Source organism: Crassostrea angulata, chromosome 3 (assembly GCF_025612915.1).
Source record: "Crassostrea angulata isolate pt1a10 chromosome 3, ASM2561291v2, whole genome shotgun sequence".
Taxonomy (NCBI): Eukaryota; Metazoa; Mollusca; class Bivalvia; order Ostreida; family Ostreidae; genus Magallana; species Magallana angulata.
This window is the reverse complement of record NC_069113.1, coordinates 8,085,361-8,105,674: the sequence shown is the minus strand read 5'-3', so window position 1 is coordinate 8,105,674 and position 20,314 is coordinate 8,085,361. Positions and strand designations below refer to the sequence as shown.

At 31.7% G+C, this 20,314-nt stretch overlaps 2 protein-coding genes across 2 annotated transcripts; one reads left to right on the top strand and one right to left on the bottom strand.

Moving 5' to 3' along the window:
- Positions 1-918: 918 nt before the first annotated feature.
- Positions 919-8,871, bottom strand: LOC128177662 (RNA-binding protein PNO1-like). The gene is made up of 7 exons (XM_052844460.1): positions 8,657-8,871; positions 4,769-4,918; positions 2,441-2,524; positions 2,149-2,209; positions 1,829-1,946; positions 1,458-1,528; positions 919-1,044 (listed from the first exon to the last, which is right to left on the bottom strand). Exons 1-7 carry the CDS (start codon positions 8,831-8,833, stop codon positions 977-979), a joined length of 729 nt encoding a protein of 242 aa, XP_052700420.1. The 5' UTR covers positions 8,834-8,871; the 3' UTR covers positions 919-976.
- A 5-nt stretch (positions 8,872-8,876) lies between these two features.
- LOC128177660 (KICSTOR complex protein kaptin-like) lies at positions 8,877-18,151 on the top strand. Its single transcript, XM_052844459.1, has 12 exons — positions 8,877-9,233; positions 10,370-10,464; positions 10,648-10,747; positions 11,212-11,266; positions 11,483-11,558; positions 11,777-11,847; positions 12,147-12,256; positions 12,401-12,502; positions 12,616-12,700; positions 13,619-13,754; positions 14,105-14,515; positions 14,925-18,151. Exons 1-12 carry the CDS (start codon positions 8,987-8,989, stop codon positions 15,018-15,020), a joined length of 1,584 nt encoding a protein of 527 aa, XP_052700419.1. The 5' UTR covers positions 8,877-8,986; the 3' UTR covers positions 15,021-18,151.
- The last annotated feature ends 2,163 nt before the right edge of the window (positions 18,152-20,314 follow it).

The window sequence follows — 20,314 nt, the reverse complement described above, 5'->3', positions numbered from 1 at the left end:
CTTTTACACAGTTATGAATAAAGCATAAAACTAATAACTCCAATACTGCTCATTGCCCCCCCCCCCCCTTCCCATGCATTATTAAAGACAAACGTAAGTGCTCTGGCCAGTCCTCTTGGGTTTTCATAACAACCCATCCCATTTTTAATTAATATAATAATGTTTTGTAAATTATACAATATTTATTTGATAAAGTGATAAGATCTGCAATCCTAAATGAATCTTCTTTATAAGCAGGAACACTAATGAGATAATGCCCACAAATATGTTTCTTTAAGTATATTAAATGCCATTCTATGGATTCATTGCCAGTCTGTCATATACCGTATATCCGGTAATTTTCGCGATGGTCTAATTTTCGCCTGTTTCAAGAATACGCAGAAATTATATCCAGTATCATTTTCTATAAGAAACTTTTAAAATCACAAAAAATTACTGATGCAAATCTTAAAAATGTTACATATTTTCTCCATTTTCACAGATTTTGTGACACACAAAAAAAAAAAATAGATATACGGTATTCGGGTGGCTGTTTAATCTCACTGACTTCTTGTTGGTTTACTAAAACTTAGTTTTCATTGCTGAGTTCTGACACTCCAATTCGCATTTTAAAGATCTCAAATCATTGTCTGTATGCTCATCATATTAAAAATTTTTCATTCAGGGTGATTCAATTTATGTCAATCTTTCAAACATTTAAAAATTTAAATCAGAACTGCACATGTAATGGTTAACATTTTAGTAACTTCAGTCCAATTATTACAGCCCATTTTTCTCAATGAATATGTCACTTACATCAAGTGGAAAGTACCAAATACAGAATTATTTTGAATTCCACTTCAGAATCAAATTTTACAGTAAGACTACATCATAGATTTTTGTATAAAAACCTGATAATAAAAATTCAACAGAAATATACACATTGCTGGCAACACAAAAGTTTTTATTTTTTGTAATAAAACAACATCAACAACGATCAGAATCTCTCCGCAGACCGGGACGCCACACTCCTCATGTTTCCGTACACTTTTGATGGCGGACTTCCTGCAAAGAGAAATGATTACAAAAATTAACAGAATGTTCTAACAGGTTTGCTGCTGATCTTAATCTTGTACATTTATTAACAGTCTAAAAATCAATAGGGGTATCTACTCCTTAATAAAAGGAACCTGTATACATGTATCAAGATTGATGTCTGTCCAAAAAAAAAATGTTCTCTATATATTAAGTGAGTAACATGAAGTTGAGCTGAAAATGGTTAGTAAACTGTTGGTTTGAATCTTAATTTTGAGATTTTTGATCAAGTATGTGTATTGCTGGGTTGTCCCAAAACCAAAACACTCACTGAAACTGGGGGGAGGGGGGTTAAATAAAATGATGATGATACTGAGAATCTGTCTGCGTATTGTGAATTACTGTTTATCTCATAAAGTACACAGAGTTGTTGTAATACGTACCTAATATGAGATTACAAATTGCCGTCCTGGCAATCTTTATGTTGGAAAAAGATCCTAGTATGTGAATTTTTCTAAAAATAAAAGTGACATATACATAAGTCTGTTAAAGTTATAACTACTGTGGAATCATTTAAAATTTTAGGGACCAATTTTCTTGGAGTATCAATATTTCACAAGTCCATTGTCATATTTTTGCATATGTAGTAATTTGTATATATTAAAATCATAAACAAAGACTGTGTTTCATAATGTGTTGAGGATGTAAATTTTTCTGTGATAAAATCCATGAAAATTGAGCCACCACATATTCATCCGTTTCCAATTTAATCACAGTTGGCAATTAAATAGTTGGCGATGAAATGTTTACTTACGAATCTGCCAGCACAATCCTAGTTTTGGTGACATTTTCTATCGTAAACTTTGTTTTTCCATTTTTACCCGCTATTCTTCCAATTGCTCTTGATAAATGGTCACCTTTCAATGGTTTCACTAGTAAAAGAGAGATAGGCTTCTTATTTTAGTTAAGATTATTAAAGTTTTTATTATTGACTGAACACCCAAACATCAAAATCATTCTGTATTTTTATCTGTTAGTTTACTGGAATTACACTTGGCCTTTATTTGCACTTTATTACCAAGAAATCAAAATTAATTTAAACAAAGTAGATTGTTATATCTTTCGGTTACTTACCATCTGTTACATCAAAGGATTCCAAAAACAGATCATCCAGCCTCACCAGAGCTAAACCATCCTACAAGATAATGCATTTTTCAATAAAAATTTTAAAATAAAAATTGAAGTAGTTTGAGAGTAGAAAGAGTTTTGTTTTTTTAACATTCAATGTTTAACCATTTTCTACAAAATAATTAAACTGTAATCATTATGCACTTGGTGAAATCTATGAACATTACTTATATTGTGTTACTAAATGTAATATACATGTAGTTTCTAGTAAGATTATATTTTCTCTCACTATACGTACATCAACTTCAAACCCAAGAGTAAATGCTCTAACAAAATCAGCAGCTTTCTGTAATGACCCGATGTCTTTTGTATCTTTACAGGTCTGAAAAGAGAAGTAAACTAATACCCTTAATTTGTTATAACATACATGTATATTTTTAATCACCTCATCATTCATTTAATATACCGGTACTCATGGCCAAAATTCCCAGAAAAAATGGAATCATCTACAAATTGTGTTCTACATACCTAAAAAGTTGTATTGAGAAACTGTTCATTACTGTATTCAATATTTGGCCAAAATTTTAACTATAAATCAGCATAAATTCCCAGAAAAATAATGGAATCACAAATTTCTGGTAATATTCACATCTATGCACTGTGTCCTAAATACCTACAAAGCTGTACAAAATTTTATGCAACGGTTAAATAGGTGTTGCGCTGACAAACTGATGACTACTATATTCAATATATGGCTAAAATTCTAAGTTCAAAGGGGCAGAACTTGACAGAAAAATAATGAACATACATAATGTGTCCTAAATACCTAGAAAGTTTTAAAAATTCTGTGCAGGGCTATAAGAGGAGTTGTGCTGACAAGAATTGAAGAAACGGGAATGACAAACTTACAGGAACTGGTAGACAGTCAAAAACATTACCCTGGCAATTTTTTGCGTGGAGAATAAACAAGAGGCCCAGGGGCCACATCGCTCACCTGAGCAACAATTGCCTTAATTCTGATCAAATTAGCATTACAGTATCAAAATATCATGACAACTGAGTACAGTAGATCTAGACTTGCTAAAAAAAAATATGAAGATCTGCCAATTTTTATCCACCTCTTATTTTTTGGTAAATACAAAGCCCCTTTTGTTGTTGTACCTCTAAGATTTTTCTCTATTCCTATATACCCCCCCCCCCCCCATTTCGTGGCCCCACTATTCTCTAGGGAATCATGGTTTCATCAAACTTAAATCTACCTTTAATCTCATAACCTGTGCTTTCACACTAAGTACTGAGTTTTGGACCAAAAAACTTTCCCAGAATATTTTTAAAGATTTTCTCTATATATTCCTATGTAAAAATTCAAACCGCCATCACGGTCCCGCCCTACCACTAGGGACTGTGATTTTGCAAACTTGAATTTACACTACCCGAGGATGCCTCTACACAAGTTTAAGCTTTTCTGGCCAAATAGTCTTTAAAAAGAAGATTTTGAATGATTTTCTCTATATATTCCTATGTAAAATTTCATCCCCCATTGTGGCCTCACCCTACCCCTGGACTATTATTTAAACAAACTTGAATCTATATGATCTGGGGATGCCTCCACTCAAATTTGAGCTTTCCTGGCCTAATACTTTTGAGAAGAAGACTTTTAAAGATTTTCTCTATATATAAGAATGTATCCCCCATTGTGGCCTCGCCCTACCCCCAGGGACCATGATTTGAACAAACTTGAATCTACATTATCTGAGGATGGTTACACGCCAATTTGAGATTTCTTGGCCAAATAGTTATTAAAAGAAATTTTTTTAAAGATTTTCTCTATATACTCTTATGTAAAAATATATCCCCCAATTGTGGCCCCACCCTACCCCCGGGGATTATGATTTGAAGAAACGTGAATCTACACTACCTGAGGATGCTTCCATTTTAATTTTAGCTTATCTGGCCTAATAGATTTTGAGAATAAGATTTTTAAAGATTTTCTCTATCTTTATTCCTACGTAAAACTTGATCCCCCAATTGTGGCCCCACCCTACCCCCGGGGATCATGATTTGAACAGACTTAAATCTACACTACCTGAGGATGCTTCCATTTTAATTTGAGCTTTTCTGGCCTAATAGTTTTTGAGAAGAGGGTTTTTAAAGATTTTCTCTATATATTCCTATTTAAAACACGATCCCCCTATTGTGGCCCAACCCTACCCCCGGGGACCATGATTTAAACAAACTTGAATCTACACTACCTGAGGATGCTTCCACTCAAAGTTGAGCTTTCCTGGCCTAATAGTTTTTGAGAAGAAGATTTTTAAAGATTTTCTCTATCTTTATTCCTACGTAAAACTTGATCCCCCAATTGTGGCCCCATCCTACCCCCAGGGACCATGATTTGAACAAACGTAAATCTTCACTTCCTGAGCATGCTTCCAATTTAATTTGAGCTTTTCTGGCCTAATAGTTTTTGAGAAGAAGATTTTTAAAGATTTTCTCCATATATTCCTATGTACAACTTGATCCCCCTATTGTGGCCCCACCCTACCCCATATACTGCGGATATTTTTTAATTTGGGATCTACATATTCACAATTTTTATAGATCTATTCTTAATACATGTACTTACTTTGATCTCAACATTTCTTGTTTTAAGGTTGAATCTGATCTGTAAATGCAGTTTTTCTACTATAGGTGTAAATATCTTCATCCAATTTTCCTTTAAAGGTGTGTATCTGTGACTAGGTATTGGGATTTTCCTGAACTCTGACTTTCCTCCCTAGTAACAAAATACATTTGATATTCATAAAACCATTTTAACAAGAGCTTGGACTTTGTGTAATTGTGTCAAACAGCAATGTGACATAAACCTGTCTATTTCATTGCTAGCCACTCAGCCATGGCTCTTTGAAATCAAATTATCAACAAGATTTGTCTGACTTTGGAGCAAAGACTATGCACTTTTTGCTTATTTAGCCTAAAACCAGCATCATTTTTAACTTGTTTTGACACAAGAAATAGTTAGTTACATCCTACTAAAAGTCTGAGATCTTGTTAAAATGGTTCAAAATGCCTTCAAGTTATGTTCATTCAATAGTATGAAAAATTCCCAAGATTTCTCTTGTGAACCCCTGCTCCCCCTCCTCTAGCTTGTCAGGTTTCAATACAAAGCTAAAATATCCAAGATATCTTAATTTGCACCAATCTGATTAAAATAAGATCTTTGATCAGCTCCGACAAATTTGATGTCGCTACTTTGTGTAGCAACATCGAATCTGTCGGAGCAGATCAAAGATCTAATTTTAATCAAAATGAATATGCAAATTATCATTTTTTACTCAAAAAAGTTCACGGTAATGAAAACAGATTTCTTATGTAGATTTATAATAGGAAATGTTGACATCTTTTTGCCATTCAGAGGTTACTCGGAGTACCTCACACAGTTTTTTTTTTATAAATGTTATCATTCTGGTACTTTTATCTCACTTCATCTTTTTAACTTTTTATTTTTAGCTGTGTACTGAAACCTGACAAGTTAAATGGAGCGTTTCAAAAGAAATCTTGGGATTTTTCATACTATCGATTGAAATCATTTGAACTCTGAGGTATTTATAAATATCGAATAATTTAAGAAAATGTGCTGCATCATTTATTAAATATCTTTAGACAGACTATAACCGGTGTTGTATAGCAGTTTTTCCCCCATAGTAGCTTTTCCCTCCGGAAAACCTACTATATAGTAGCCTTTCCCCCCGGGGGGGAAATCTACTATATAGTAGCTTTTCCCTCATAGTAGGGTTTCTCCCTCACGTTTTTGGTTCAGATATTATAACAAATATTTATGGAAATCCAGAAAGAATTAAAATCAATGTATCTACACTCCCAGGTTGCATACATGTATATCTGCATTCATCTGTACAGGTTAAGTTTCGTTTTGCCGATTTATTATTTTTATAGACAATGCTGAAAGTTAAACATGTGTGTAATGGAAATACACATAGAACTTAATTTAGGTAATTTATTGAAAAAAGTTTTACAAGTTATACACTTATATGCATAATTCTGTGTTCTGAAATTGTATTAAACGAGAAAGTTTTAAGAATTTCTTGATAAATTTATCAGACTGTTTGTCTGTTTGTGAAAATTTCATCCAGGCTAAACCTCTGTTTTAGAGAAATTTTGTTTCCGATGTTTCGGAGCCCGATTTTAAAAATCCTATTCTAAAAATAATAGTGCATATTGTTTAGGGTCCAATGTCTCATAAACTAGGGATGACAATATCACATATATTTTATAGTGGCAGTGGTTTACCACTTGAAGATGATTCTGAACATTTCAACCCTCAGGGTAGGGGCTCTTGATGTTTCAGGGCCCGATGTTAAAAACCCCATTATAATGATTGAATAGTGCTCTCTCAAATTCTAGAGATGACCAATTAACCATATTTTCACAGTGATAGTGGTATACCACTAGTAGATGACATCGAAAATTTAAGCCCCCATGCAGGGTAGGAGCCTTTGTTGTTTTTGAGCTCGATGTTTGAAATCCAATTATAAAGAATATGTATTTTTTAGGGCCCCATGTCTCAAAAACTATAGATGACCACATGACCACATAAACATATTTTTACGGTCATTTAAAAGTAAAAACATCATTTAAAAATACACAATCACTCATATATATCTTTATCAAAATGATTAAAAATTACGTTTAATTCATTCTGCTGGTTTTTTTTTTAATTTACGAACAAAATTTTTTAAAAAGGTACGCGGGTAAAATTCATTATTCTTCAAAACATTTAATCAATTCATAAGATGACTAATGATATAATAAATAATTAGATAAATAAATCAATGAACTTTTATTCATAAAAGGAGAAACCGAAAATCAAAAATAAATAACCAACCTAAGCGCATATACGCCTTTTTTACTTGTTAGTTGATTAGAAGAACAATCTTATATTTAAAAAAAAAAGTCAGCTCATCACAATATATGTGTTGGTTGTTTTTTGTTTTTGTTTTGTTTTTGTTTTTTTTTAATTACCCTTGTTTAATTGTTCGAAGAAATAATATGGTACACAAGTAAATCTTTATTGCAAAAATATGAAACAAATAGTATAATTTTTTTAGGTAATGGAATCGTATATCTTGATTTATATAGCATCGTTTTCAATATTGTATATTTATAAATCACGTTGCAAACTTAAAAATGGAAAAATTAGCAAATAGTGAGTGCCAATATAAACATAAAGTTAGTTCAGGCTCCATTTCACATTTTCCAAAGTAACCAGCAAAGATACCGACATTGTTCTGGTTGTGAAGACATTTCATTGTTTTTTTTAATGTTTACATCATAATATCTCGTGTTTCGTAGAATTGTGCTTAGAATATGAATATCCGTAGTTTTGAAACGAAATGGTAAACACTAACTTTACACATGCTTTTAATACATAATTAAAATACCCCATAACCATGATTTAGAACCCCATCAATCAAAGTAAAACTAAAACATTTCAGTTTCTCATCATATCATTGCATCCTGTCTCCCGTTTGATATTTAGAAGAAGAAATATATACTAGTAATTGTTTTTAAGTTCGTCAATTCGAACGGTATTAATTTAAAATTGATGGCCTTTTGGACGAAGGGAGTAATACATTTCCACTTTTTATTCCCTTCCTCTACAAAATTAAGTCAAGATTGGTCAGTTAGTTCCCTGGGAGAAGCTTATACATTGATGGTAATACATTGGAAAATTAAATTTCCAAACCGGCGTATTTTCACTCAAATGTGTTCTTACGTGTTCATAACGTCGAAGTAAAAACTGAAGATAAGCATCGATTAGATGAAAAAGATTCGAGGTATTCCGAAATCCGTGTAAAAGGTGTACCAAAAAGGGGTGAGAACAGGTGAAATAAACGATGATGACACATGCATATCATGTTATGAAGGCGCATGCCTTAGTTCATATTTGGGGTTGAAAGACCATGTATTTTATTTTAGGTATTAATAAATGCCATAATTATTCTTTTTTGTGATAAATAACTATCATATCAGTTATTTCAAATTATTGTCACGAATGGTCCGCAATAAACATAGCCGGAAAGTAAAAATGGGGGAAAATCCACTATATAGTAGGTTTTCCGTGGGGGTAATCTGGCTATAAAAAGGGGGAAAGCCCACTATATAGTCAGCTTTCCGTGGGGGAAAAACTGCAATATAGCCATTTTTCCGGGGGGAAGAACTGCTATATAGCCATTTTTCCGGGGAGAAAGATGGCTAGGGGGAAAAGGCACTATATAACACCGGTACCAGAGGCATAAAAATGTATGTCTCTGCTATAACCTGATAACGAGGACAGATCAGCAGGATCATATTCACAAATCAGTGTATTGAAAAACCTTCAATCAAAAAAAATCTTTCCAATTGTAACAAAACGCATGATATTATGGCATGACGTCAATTATTTCGCCATGTCAACTTTAAGATATCAAAATATTAAATAATGAAATAGTCTTACTGTTAATTTGTCACCACTTATCGGGGGAAAATGTGGCTTTTTAGGTGGAGCTGCTGTGTCCATTGACGACTCTGTTACATCTGTCTCCGGTTTTAGTTTTCTTTTTCTTGACTTGACGACTTTAAATTCTGTATCGCCCGCATTTTGCTCCATCCCGTCAACTGTTTGTGTTGCCATTTTTCACGTGGTGGCGTAAGAGAACGAGTAAAGGGAGATAATTAGTAAACATCATATCGTGCTCACCAAAGCGTTTGTTCAATAACAATTATTTCAAGAAATGTGTAAGCATTTTTATCCACATTGAATTATCCACACTTTCGGAGAAAAATAATGACAAGAAACAACTGGAAGTGGAGCGATGCAAATTTTTCGAGTTTACCGTCAACAGAAAATATTTTTGGAATAACAACAACTCCGCAAACAAATATATATCTACATTCAAAAGTTCTAGATCCAGACGGGTCGAACAAAGTCATTATTGCATCTTTGGCAGGCAAAATTGTGGTTGCTGAATATCTCAGAAGCTTTGATAATTTAATCCCTTCAACGAAAGAGATCCATTTTACTTATATACCTGGTATGTTCTACGCAATGATGATTTTAAAAACAAGTAAATTTGAAGGGGGTGTCTGAACAGTGTCATGCAGTCCAAAGTTCCTTACAGTTACACTAGAAATAATTTCTTAGATAAATAGATCTGGTGGACTTTGGGTTATGTCGTTTTATAAACAATAAAATGCTTGATTTGATGATTCATGTGGGCTATGAAGGTAGCAATCATTGCAGAAATAATAGAGAACCTGCGTAAGCAGTCATCAAATGTAGCATTTTATTATTTATATTTACATCTTTCTTTGAACAAATTACGGTAATTATAATTGTACATCAGTATGTTAGATAGGTGTCATATATTGGAATTTTAGTCTGACATCATTCTGATTATTTTGTGCAGTCCTTGATTTTTCCTAAGTTGCTGAAGGTTCCAGGTTGATAAACTGTAAATTTCAGCCCTGTCAGTTTTTATAGTGCTGTGAATCACAATCAGTTTTCTTAAGAAATAGAGGAGAAGATACTTGGAAGATGTAAATATAGTTTGGAAGTTGCTGTTGATTAATACTAGTAATACTGATCGATGATTTTATATTTGCTTTGCATTAATGAATATCATAAAATTGAACCTCATCGTCAGAAATTGATGATGCCAGAAATAATTAAGATACCAGTATATGAGGATTCAAAATAAAAATTCCCATTAAATACAGATGTAGATGTATAGAAATACTGATATGGACTTTCAGATTATTTCTGTTATATTAATTATACATGGTATTAAAGATATCAGTGTTCAGAATATTGAAGTTCAACTGTATAACAGGGGTGAAAAGTGAAAACTAAAACTTGTCTGAAAGCATTCTTACACAAACGTAAGTTTTATTAAGGAAATCATCTTTGATAAACTATAAGATGAATGAACTGATGCACTATTTAGATAAGATTTTAAATAGAGAATTAAAGAATGAAAAAAATTATTGCAGATCAGTCAAAACTGTTATTTTCAATAGATTAATAGTATCAACTTGAAATAAGCTTTATAACAGAAATTTTGGAATTAACAGTACATGAACTTGCATCAATATTATTAAGGTGTCTAAGATTTATTTAGAATTAGCTAACAATTAAGCCATGTTATAGTTATAAATTTGTGCATTGTAGGTGATGCAGAACTTATCTCACTGGATGTTATAAGTAAATTCAACCAGGGCAATGGCATTGTTGTTGGCATCACATTCATTAAACAGAAACAAGAGGCAAGTTCTTTCTGTCGTTCGTTTATTCTTCTTTTTTAATCACGCTTTAAGATTTTTAAAAGATATTCACTTTGATTTGTCTCTTTTTACTGTTGTATTTTTCGAATGCTGAGGTAAGGTTGATTATCATCTAGTTTACTTTAGACAACAATAACTAAGTTTAATTCCACTTCATTCACACAGATCCATTTGGAGGATGGAGACAGAGGGTGTACACAGCAGTACCTAAATATCTACTCTTCTTGTGAACCTGGCGAAGAATCACAATTAGAAAGCATAGCACGTAAGTTTACTTTGAACAATGAATGTTTGAATTAGAATATAACAAGTTTACCGGTAAGTTACAGAGAATGGAAAAATAAAGCATACCGGTACTACCTAATTTATTTAGAGGAGTGATTGATTTAAATTAAACAGCTTTTAAGTTTAGCATCAGGAAATGAATAGAGTAAAGTATATAGCACGTATGTACATACAGAGAGTGGATAAAAGAAAGCGAAGAACTTAGTTTACATACAGAAAATATTAAAAAATAAAGCATTTCATGTGAGTTTATATAGTCAGATAATGGATTCAATGAAAAAAAAATCAACATATAAAAGTATGAAAATCACAACATATGCACAAATTTTGATATGAATGTATGTTAAGTTATTGGGACCAAATATCTTGTTGAACACTTGTTTTGGAGCTTGTGAAGTGAAATGATTGCTAGTAAATGTTGTTTTGTATTGTATTATGTTGCAGAGGGATGTCTAACAATAGACTTGGACTTTGTTCCTTATCAGCTTACCCATTCCCAGTAAGAGTGTGACATCATTAATAATGAGCTGGTTTTTAATCAATGCTGACAAATTTTATGAAGCTGCTGCTAATATCACAACTAGCATGCATGTTTTAAAAAAGCAATGGGATGATCAAATTCAAAAGATTTTTATAAGATGTTAGTGAGGAATGTTTAAACAAAACTCACATTTTATTGACCTAGAAAATAAGTCTTTATTGCTGTGTTTTGTAGAATTATATCAGAGGGGCATAAACAAGATGTGTTCTTACTTGGAGGTAGTGATAACAAAGTTCACCTGTACAAAGAGGTAGGATGTTATCCTTCTTACAATATGAATAAAATAGGATATTATTATTCATCAACACATAATATACACATATAATGTACCATATTACTTTGCATGCATTATATATATGTAATGAAAAATTACTTTAAAAGATTGAATGTATGTCATTGATTAAAATCAGGAAATTTAATAGTTAAATAAATTTATTAGAACATCACAAAAAGTTTTAATCTATTTAGGGACTTCAGCACAGATTCAGAGAAGAAGACTCGGATGAGTTTTTTCCTGAATTTCAGGACCTTGACAGTTGGTGATTAATTTTTTTCTCTTTTAACTTAAAAAGAAGTTTTGTATTTTACATTAAAAAAATAAAAGGAGTCTTACTATGTTCAGAAAGATCTTTTAATCTTTAGTGCTTTCACTGGATCTAAAATGAATTACCCTTCATGATATTGGGGTTGAATAATGAATTTGGTCTGTTTTCATTATTTTGGATATTTTATGTTATAATGATGAAATTCAGAATTGTTGAGATTTTGTCCTACAGTCTAAATGAATGATGCAACTATCTCAGTGTTGTCAGTGAATGTCGTCAATTTTTCTCTCCAGCGTTCAGTGGTTGGATATTGAGTATTATGAGTCAGACACCAGGCGACTGACCGCTATGGGGCACCAGACAGGACTAGTCAAACTGGCCGTTGTGGATGCTGTCAAAACAGGTTTGTTTAAACAAAAAAATATGAACCCCTGTCAAACAATTGACCCATATTTACATGTACATTATAGTAATTTCACATGTACTAATAAAAAACATTAATTTTTTTTTTGAAGACTAAAATCCAGTATTTTTCAATATTTTTCAGAAATTCTTCAAACCTATGTGACTGCACATGACAGTCCCATTACAAGTGTAAGGTTATTTTATCCAGTCACAAACTTTTCACCACCGCCATTTGTCAAATCAGGTAAAATACTTGTAATGTGTGCAATGCATGCAACTTTGTTTAACATATGGAGGACAGTTTTGCCATAATTTATTTGATAATTATAATCATAATAACATTTATTACTTTGGTAGACAAAATTCCTCCTTCCAATGTGAATAAAGTTCCAATATTTCATTTACTGGTGGTCAGTGCATTATCACCTGCCGTGGTACACAGGTAAGTAAGTGGTCAACTAATTCAATTAAATTTAAAAACTAAAATTATGTAACCTTCTACTTCATTTTTGGGAGTTGATTTTAATCAACTCTCCTATGCAGTTACTCTGGCAAACTGAGAGTGAAACAGTGTTTGGACCTAAGCACAAATCATCACCGCTGACAAGACTAAGTTCTTGAAAATAATAGAAAAAAATTCGATGTAATGTATGCTGAAGCATTGTTTTTAAGGAAACTTATCTATAAACACTTTGAAAATAGTTAAATTTTATGTACTACGAACAACTTAGATATTTTTGTAGTCTCATATATTCCTACGCCAGAGTTAATACAGTATCGTTCAACCAGACGCTTTGCTGTCTCCGTAAATCTGCGACAAGCAGAGAGGGGGCTCTCTTGCTTGTCGGATATTAACGGAGACAGCTGAGCATCTAGTTAAACGAGACTAGAATTCAATATCAATAGTGCTTTGATCCATACAATTTTTAGAATTGTGTTTCGATAACTGATACACACTAGTAGTTGAAATCTATCTTTAAATATTACACAACATGATTCATATGGGGTTTCTCGAAGTTCTTGTCGGAAAAGTCTAAAAATTCATATTATGAAAAAGTGCGTAATTCAAATATTAACTAGAAACTAATTGCCATGTAAGATACATTGATTTGAAAATAAATGATAATCGATAAAATCAACTCCCGTCAGTACTTCAGTACTTTGATTTTGTTTAGGTCTGGAATTATTTACAACTAGTCTAAGAGCATTTTTTTCATGATTAAATTTGATTCTGAGGTACATGTTTTACATTGTGCTAAAGCTGTTTTACATACAGAATAAGAAACTACAAATACTGTTCAGTAATTTTGTTTAATTGGAGATGACCTACACAAGTTACTGTTGATTTTGTTTTTATTAGAGATGTCCTTCACAAACAATTGAATGACAGCCTGATCTTGCCTGGAAGCAATGCCTATGATATTCCACTCTGTGTCTGTGTAATGGATGTAGATTTTGATGGACAGAATGAACTTCTTGTGGGTACCTATGGGCAGGTGAGTTGACATCCTTTAGTAACAACTATTTTGAAACAAAACATCCTGTGTTACCCTCAGACTATTACCCTGTACCCTGAAAACTTAACTTTGATATTAAACCTCAATTCCTGGGAGTCATGTGAAGAGAAGATAGTAACGCCATCATCTTTTTCATCAATTACTGAGTCAAATTTACTTAATGGCAAAATCTACTGTTGGAAACTATGGAAGACAATATTAGTCATAACAGCAAATGTGTAATCATAATAAAACTATAAACTAAGACCCATTTATCATACCATACTACTCGCTAGGATTGAATTGAAACACTGTATATTTCTGTGAATTAATAGTATGGATTATTTTAGGAACTTTTGGCCTACAAGTTTGTTGATTCATCAGAAAACATCAAGCAAGCTGAAGAAAACAGTGATGAGATCTCCAAATCCACGAATTCCACAGATGACACTCGGAATCGACACAAGTCGAATGAATGCAAGCATTCTTACAACTTTGACGAGGACCTGACGAGATCTAATCTATCCAGGAAGACTAAGTCTCAGGAGAACGTGTCTGTGGAGTGCCCGAGCTGTGAGAGCACCTGTCTGGTCCACATGTATGACAACGCCTGCCCCTCTGGCCCCCACCAGGCCCATTACAGCCTGCTGTGGCAGAGGAGCTTCTCTTGTCCAGTGATGGGGGTAGACAGACTTGACATTGTGGGGGACGGTCTAGATGACCTCATTGTGGTCACCCAGAAAGGAGTCCATATCGTACAGGTTTGTGATTTTACTGGGAAAAAAATCAATGCACAAATATCATATGATGCATTGTAATTTGTTGTAGAAAACAAATTTTTATGGATTTCATTGTTGAGTTGACCGCCATAATCAAATATTCATCAACAAAGCAATGATAACTAATTATTAACTTCTAATAGGTGGGACATTTGATTAGTCAATTCACATCTACATGTAGGTATATATTTCTCACTGTAAACATGTATGTATACTATGTTATTACTGATTAGATGTAAATTTTCAGTTTCTTCAGCAAACAATTTTATTTTCTGTTATTTCAGCAAATTGAATCATATCATCAAATACATTTGTAACAACTAGTATTTGAACATGTTTGATACACAATTAGTATTATAATGCTTTTTCTATAAAACTGTTGTCATTTCAGCCTGACATGTTTGACGTGGCCCAAGTGTGCTCAGAGAGACTACGGATGTTAGCTCAAGTGATTCAGGCCAGTAAGCCAGGAGAGGAGGAGACATGATGCAATAAATCTAGTGGTCAAACCAGTGCTGAGCATGGATGGCATTAATCTTTTGTCAAATAGAGTCACTGTATTTTAAAAGAGGAAAATTTTGCCTTTATTTTATATTCATCTTATGTGCCCATATTGTCATTGGGCTAATAAAGAATGGGGCTATTTTGAAACAGTTAGTTACTGTTAAACTCTTAGAGCTCAACTCTGTTCATGTCAATATAAAATAAAACACATTTTTGAACAGTGTACTTTGGCAAAATATAATGTAAAAAGAACCTTACATTCAGTATAGTTACAGCTATAATAACAGATTAAAGAGATAAAATGCAATAACTGTTCACAATTCTCCTAGTCATTAGGTTGTTATTCAACACATATCAAATGTTTGGTAAATTATGAGGACATGTTCAATAGAAAACTATTTTACAAAAGACTGGACAAATAAACTCTCTAACTCTCTCTCTCTCTCTCTCTCTCACACACACATTTGAAAATTTTTTTTATATTTCTGCTTTAGATAAACACATTGATACATTTAACACAGCCAATGAGGATATTTGAAGGTCAAAGGTCACAGGACAATATCAATGCTCAAGGTTATAAGTGAGCGTAAATTTTTCTGATTAGACATAAAATACACGACGGAAAACTGTATAACAAATAGGTACTAATACACTGTAATACGTTTGACAAACTGACATAATATGTAAGATTGTATCTTATTAAATTCTACATATATATATAATGTATCTTTTTAATAAGTTGACAAACAAAATTTTTGCCCTGTCCTCCAAATGTAATTCTGTACATTTATTAGACAATCCAGTCTATTTCCGGGCTAAACACGTCAAATTATTTATAATAGGCACTTAAGGGGGACAGCATCACGTGACTATCATTGCAATGATGCTTTGATGTGATAACTCTATTATAACATCATAATTGATTCGATCGTGTGATGCTATGATGTCATTTATACATTATGATGACATACAGGATTCGATAGATCTTTTTTCCGAACCATAGCTTTTTTCTCATATTATTCTACGAAACTATAACAAGAAAAGAAATTTTTATTATAGGATGATAATAATAAAAGAGGCTCAAAACATTGAGAATTTGCGAAATTTAATGGATTTTCTGTATAAAGATTAAAGAAATTCGGGTTAAAGATTACCGTTCATTATAAGGTTAATTTTCTTTTTTATTTGGTATAACACTAGGCTCATATGACTGGGCAAACGTGAAACTGAGAAAAGGAATTTCCAATATAGGTTGACATTTAAAGAGATGTAAATGGTCAATTTTATTTTCCTTTTGCTATAGCTTTTTTCTCATATTATTCTACGGAATTATAACAAAGAAAAGAATTTTTTACTATAGGATGATAAAAGGAAAAGATGTTCAATACATTAATATTTTGCAAAATTGAGTTGAATTTTTTTTGTAAAGTCTGAGGAAATTCGGATTTGATTATCTTGAAAACTTGTAATGTATTTCCTTTTTTCTTTACTGTTTTGAAATATTTTGACCTTACAATTTTAGATCCCTTGTAAGTTTGGAAATTTTCTGTCTTAGGATTTTTCTGGTGTATCAAAGTCTAAGAAAAGTTTATATTCTTATAATGGTTATTGAACGTAAACTATTGTCTATTTTAAGATGTTGACTTTGAGTGACCTTGAGTGAGCTGTGAGTGATATAAGGCGGTCGATTTTTATAAAAAAAAAATTATTTTGAAAGAGAGTGTTCTAAAATGCATATGTATACGAATTTTCATAAAATTCTTAATATTTGAAGTATGAAAAAACTCCTTCCTTAACGGCTCTAAAGTAGTCATCGTCACAAAATGAACTGGTGGAAACATTTTTAGTTTAGGAATGTAAATGTACAAAATCATAAGCGGTTAATATAATCAGATATATATTCTGATAATGATGTGTTCATGGTAATTGATATATCTTAATAATGCATTACTTTTTTGATGGTTCCAAACAGAATTTGTCACAAAAGGTCATAATTCCAGAATAAAGGGGTAGGGGTGATTCCTACTGTAGTATCTCTCTGAAATGCGAAGAAAGTTGCCATGAAAATTTTATAAGTTATAAAGCATATGCTAAGGTTAATATATGAATTCTTTTTAAAATTTCATTAACAACTTTTTATGTGCCATCACATTTTGTTCAAATTTTGAATCAAAAACTTCAAAATTTGAAGTGCTGATTTCAGCAATATATTGGTAAAATTATGATATTGCAATGTAAAAGAGCCTTTGTTGTAAACAGTTTTGAAATTTGTTTTCGTTCTTTAAATTAATGAATATGATTTGCAAATAAATTCCATCAAATAATTATTGCAGAAAATTGAAATTGTTAAAAAAAAAATCATAATGCCGGAAAAGGGGGATAATTCCTATCAAAATATCTCCCTTGCAAGGAAAAAATGATATTTGTTTTAGTAGACATCTTAATATCAAAGTACTGAAAAACTGACGGGAGTTGATTTTGTCGATGTTTATTTATTTTAAAATCAATGATATGTTATTTTGCATGACAAGTACATGTAGTTTCTAATTTGTATTTGAATTACGCACATTTTTATAATATGAATTTTTGGACTTTTTCGACAAGAATGTCGAGAAACCCCCATATGAATCATCTTAAATAATTTTTAAAGATAAAATTAATTCAATCAAACTATGTATCAGTAATAGAAATATCTTTCGAAAATTGTATGGATCCAAGCAATATTGAACTCCATAGTCTCGTTCAACCAAACGCTCGGCTGACACCGTAAATCTCCGACAAGCAAGGGAGACTCTCTGCTTGTCGGAGATTTACGGAGACAGCCGAGCGTCGAGTTGAACGATACTATATTGAACTCTGGCATAGGAATACATACGACAACAAAAAATATCTAAATTGTTCGTACCATTTAAAATCTGACTATTTTCAAGGTATTTATAAATAAGTTTCCTTGAAAAACAATGCTGTAGCATACATTACATCGAATTTATCAATTATGTTCAAGAACTAAGTCTTGTCAGCAGCGATGATTTGTGCTGAGGTCCAAACACTGTTTCACTTTCGGTTTGTCTGAGTAACTGCATAGGAGAGTTGATTAAAATCAACTCCCAATAAGTGTGTTAAAAATAGCAAAAAAAAAAATTCATTGACAAATAATTTTACACAGTAACCCCCTAGTCCCCCTTAATGAAATTTATGAATTATACTTGTAATTTAGATAGTAAAATTACCAAAAATATGCCTCGCCCCCAGCAAACATAAAAATCCCTCGACTACATGATATAAATTGAAAACAGAAAAAAATGAAAATGAAACCATATCAAAAACATTGTTTTAAATTGGGGGCCATATTGTGCGTTTAACGGTTAAAGGGGCATCGTCACAATTTTGGTCAGTCTGAAATTCTTTTTTTTCTGTTTTTATTTAACTTTTGTCAACGCTTTGGAAATGATTTTTTTAATGATTAAATAAAATTTGAGAGTCATTCTTGGAGTAATAAGCAAGATACAGAACTCACATTTTTTTGTTATGTAAACAAGGCTCGTACCCTGTTTTTGATAACACAGGTTCAATATACCAGTAAAAATATTTTTCTAGCCGATGTTTGTATTTTTATTCTTTTTTTTAAAGCATTGATAAACAGTTCCTTACGTTTAACATATTTATTTTAGGTATAAAACTGGAATTTTCACTTCAGCGTTCAAAATGTAAACAAACGCTTTGTTTATATAGCAAAGAAATTCAAGCTCTGTAACTTGCTTATAATTCAAAGGGACTTGGACACGATTTGAGATAACAAAAATTATTTTTATTTTTTATGTATAAAATGGTTTACTGGTGCATTTTAAATGATTGACCAAAATATTGAATGTTAAAGTCAAGTTACGAGCGAGATACAGAGGTAAGAATTGGTTGTTATGTAAACAAAGCTCGAGTCTTAAAGTTGTTTACAAAAAATGTAATGTAGAGAATTACCATTTCTTAAACAAAATGATATGTAAAAACAATTTAAAGTTATTCAGTATCTTCATAAATACTATTATCAACAAAATAAAGATACATTTGATTGAAACTTACACCAATACAACACATAATGTAAAAATGACAACATTCGAGCTTTTTTTTACAAAACAAAGAATTACGAACTCTGTTACTTGCTTATAATTTGACATTTGACTTTCAAATTTTGACATAGCATTATAAACTTCTATTTTTATCAGTATAAACATTAAAAATGGAAAATTTCAAGCGAAATTGTGTCCAAGTCCCTTTAACGAATGACACTCAAATTTCGTTGCCTATTGAAAATGCCTAACTGAAGCATTATAAATATCGAATTCGGAGAAATAATTTTTGACCAAAACCGTGACCCTTTAAGACCCTTTCAAATTTTTTTTACATAAATGTTATGTATTTTTTTACTTCTTTGATACGTTTTAAGAATATCAAAGTTTGCTAAGAATAACTCTTGAAAACATTTAACCACCTTTAATAAATTAACCAAATAATCTCAATTAACAATCTGCTCCGTAGATCTAACCATATTATGCGTTTTACAGTAATCACTCTAAAAATGCAACAGTTAAAATAATTTTGACACATAGATAAATGCTCACATGTTTGAATAAAATGGTAAAAGTAACATGTTCAAGACGCTATCAGACAACTTTACATGGTTAAGTATGATGGAATATTTTTATTGTATTTTTTAGCCAAACCAAATATATTGCTCTAAGTCACTGTTAAACAATATAATTTTTGAGAAACATTCATTAATTAGACATTTTATGAATTTTTTTGCAAGGTCGTGTGCGAAATTTTTCAATATTTTCTTTTGAAAATCTGTTTTTAAAAATCAATTTAAGTGAATATCTCTGAAGCTTTATATGAATAACCTAAAACAATTTTATTCAAACGTGAGCATTCATCTATGTGTCAAAATTATTTTAATTGTTGCATTTTTAGAGTGATTGCAGTAAAAGGCTTTATAATGTTAGATCTACGGAATTAATTGTTAATAAGATAGGTAAAGTTAGCTACTATAGTAACTGGCTCCGAGATGAAAGAAAACGTGGATACTAGTTAATATCCAAGTGACAAAACATACCTGGGATTTCTATTTGTTTTCTTTATATGTACATAACACTATATATCATCCACATGATTTACCATCTTTTGTGATATCGTCAGCTACAAAATGCCTTGCAATATCTCATTTTTAACGTCTTTGTCAAAACCTTTCAAATAGCTGCATCATAGATAAACTATATTTACAAT

What these genes read in the sequence shown, in the direction of transcription:
- LOC128177662 (XM_052844460.1), bottom strand. Translation starts at nt 8,833, where the DNA reads ATGGCAACACAAACAGTTGACGGGATGGAGCAAAATGCGGGCGATACA. An exon ending in TAAGTGGTGACAAATTAACA is followed by an intron (nt 4,919 to 8,656) that starts GTAAGACTATTT and finishes TTTTGTTACTAG; the next exon opens with GGAGGAAAGTCAGAGTTCAG. An exon ending in AGGATTGTGCTGGCAGATTC is followed by an intron (nt 1,529 to 1,828) that starts GTAAGTAAACAT and finishes TTTTATTTTTAG; the next exon opens with AAAAATTCACATACTAGGAT.
- LOC128177660 (XM_052844459.1), top strand. Translation starts at nt 8,987, where the DNA reads ATGACAAGAAACAACTGGAAGTGGAGCGATGCAAATTTTTCGAGTTTA. An exon ending in TCACCTGCCGTGGTACACAG is followed by an intron (nt 12,701 to 13,618) that starts GTAAGTAAGTGG and finishes TGTTTTTATTAG; the next exon opens with AGATGTCCTTCACAAACAAT. An exon ending in TTGTGGGTACCTATGGGCAG is followed by an intron (nt 13,755 to 14,104) that starts GTGAGTTGACAT and finishes GGATTATTTTAG; the next exon opens with GAACTTTTGGCCTACAAGTT.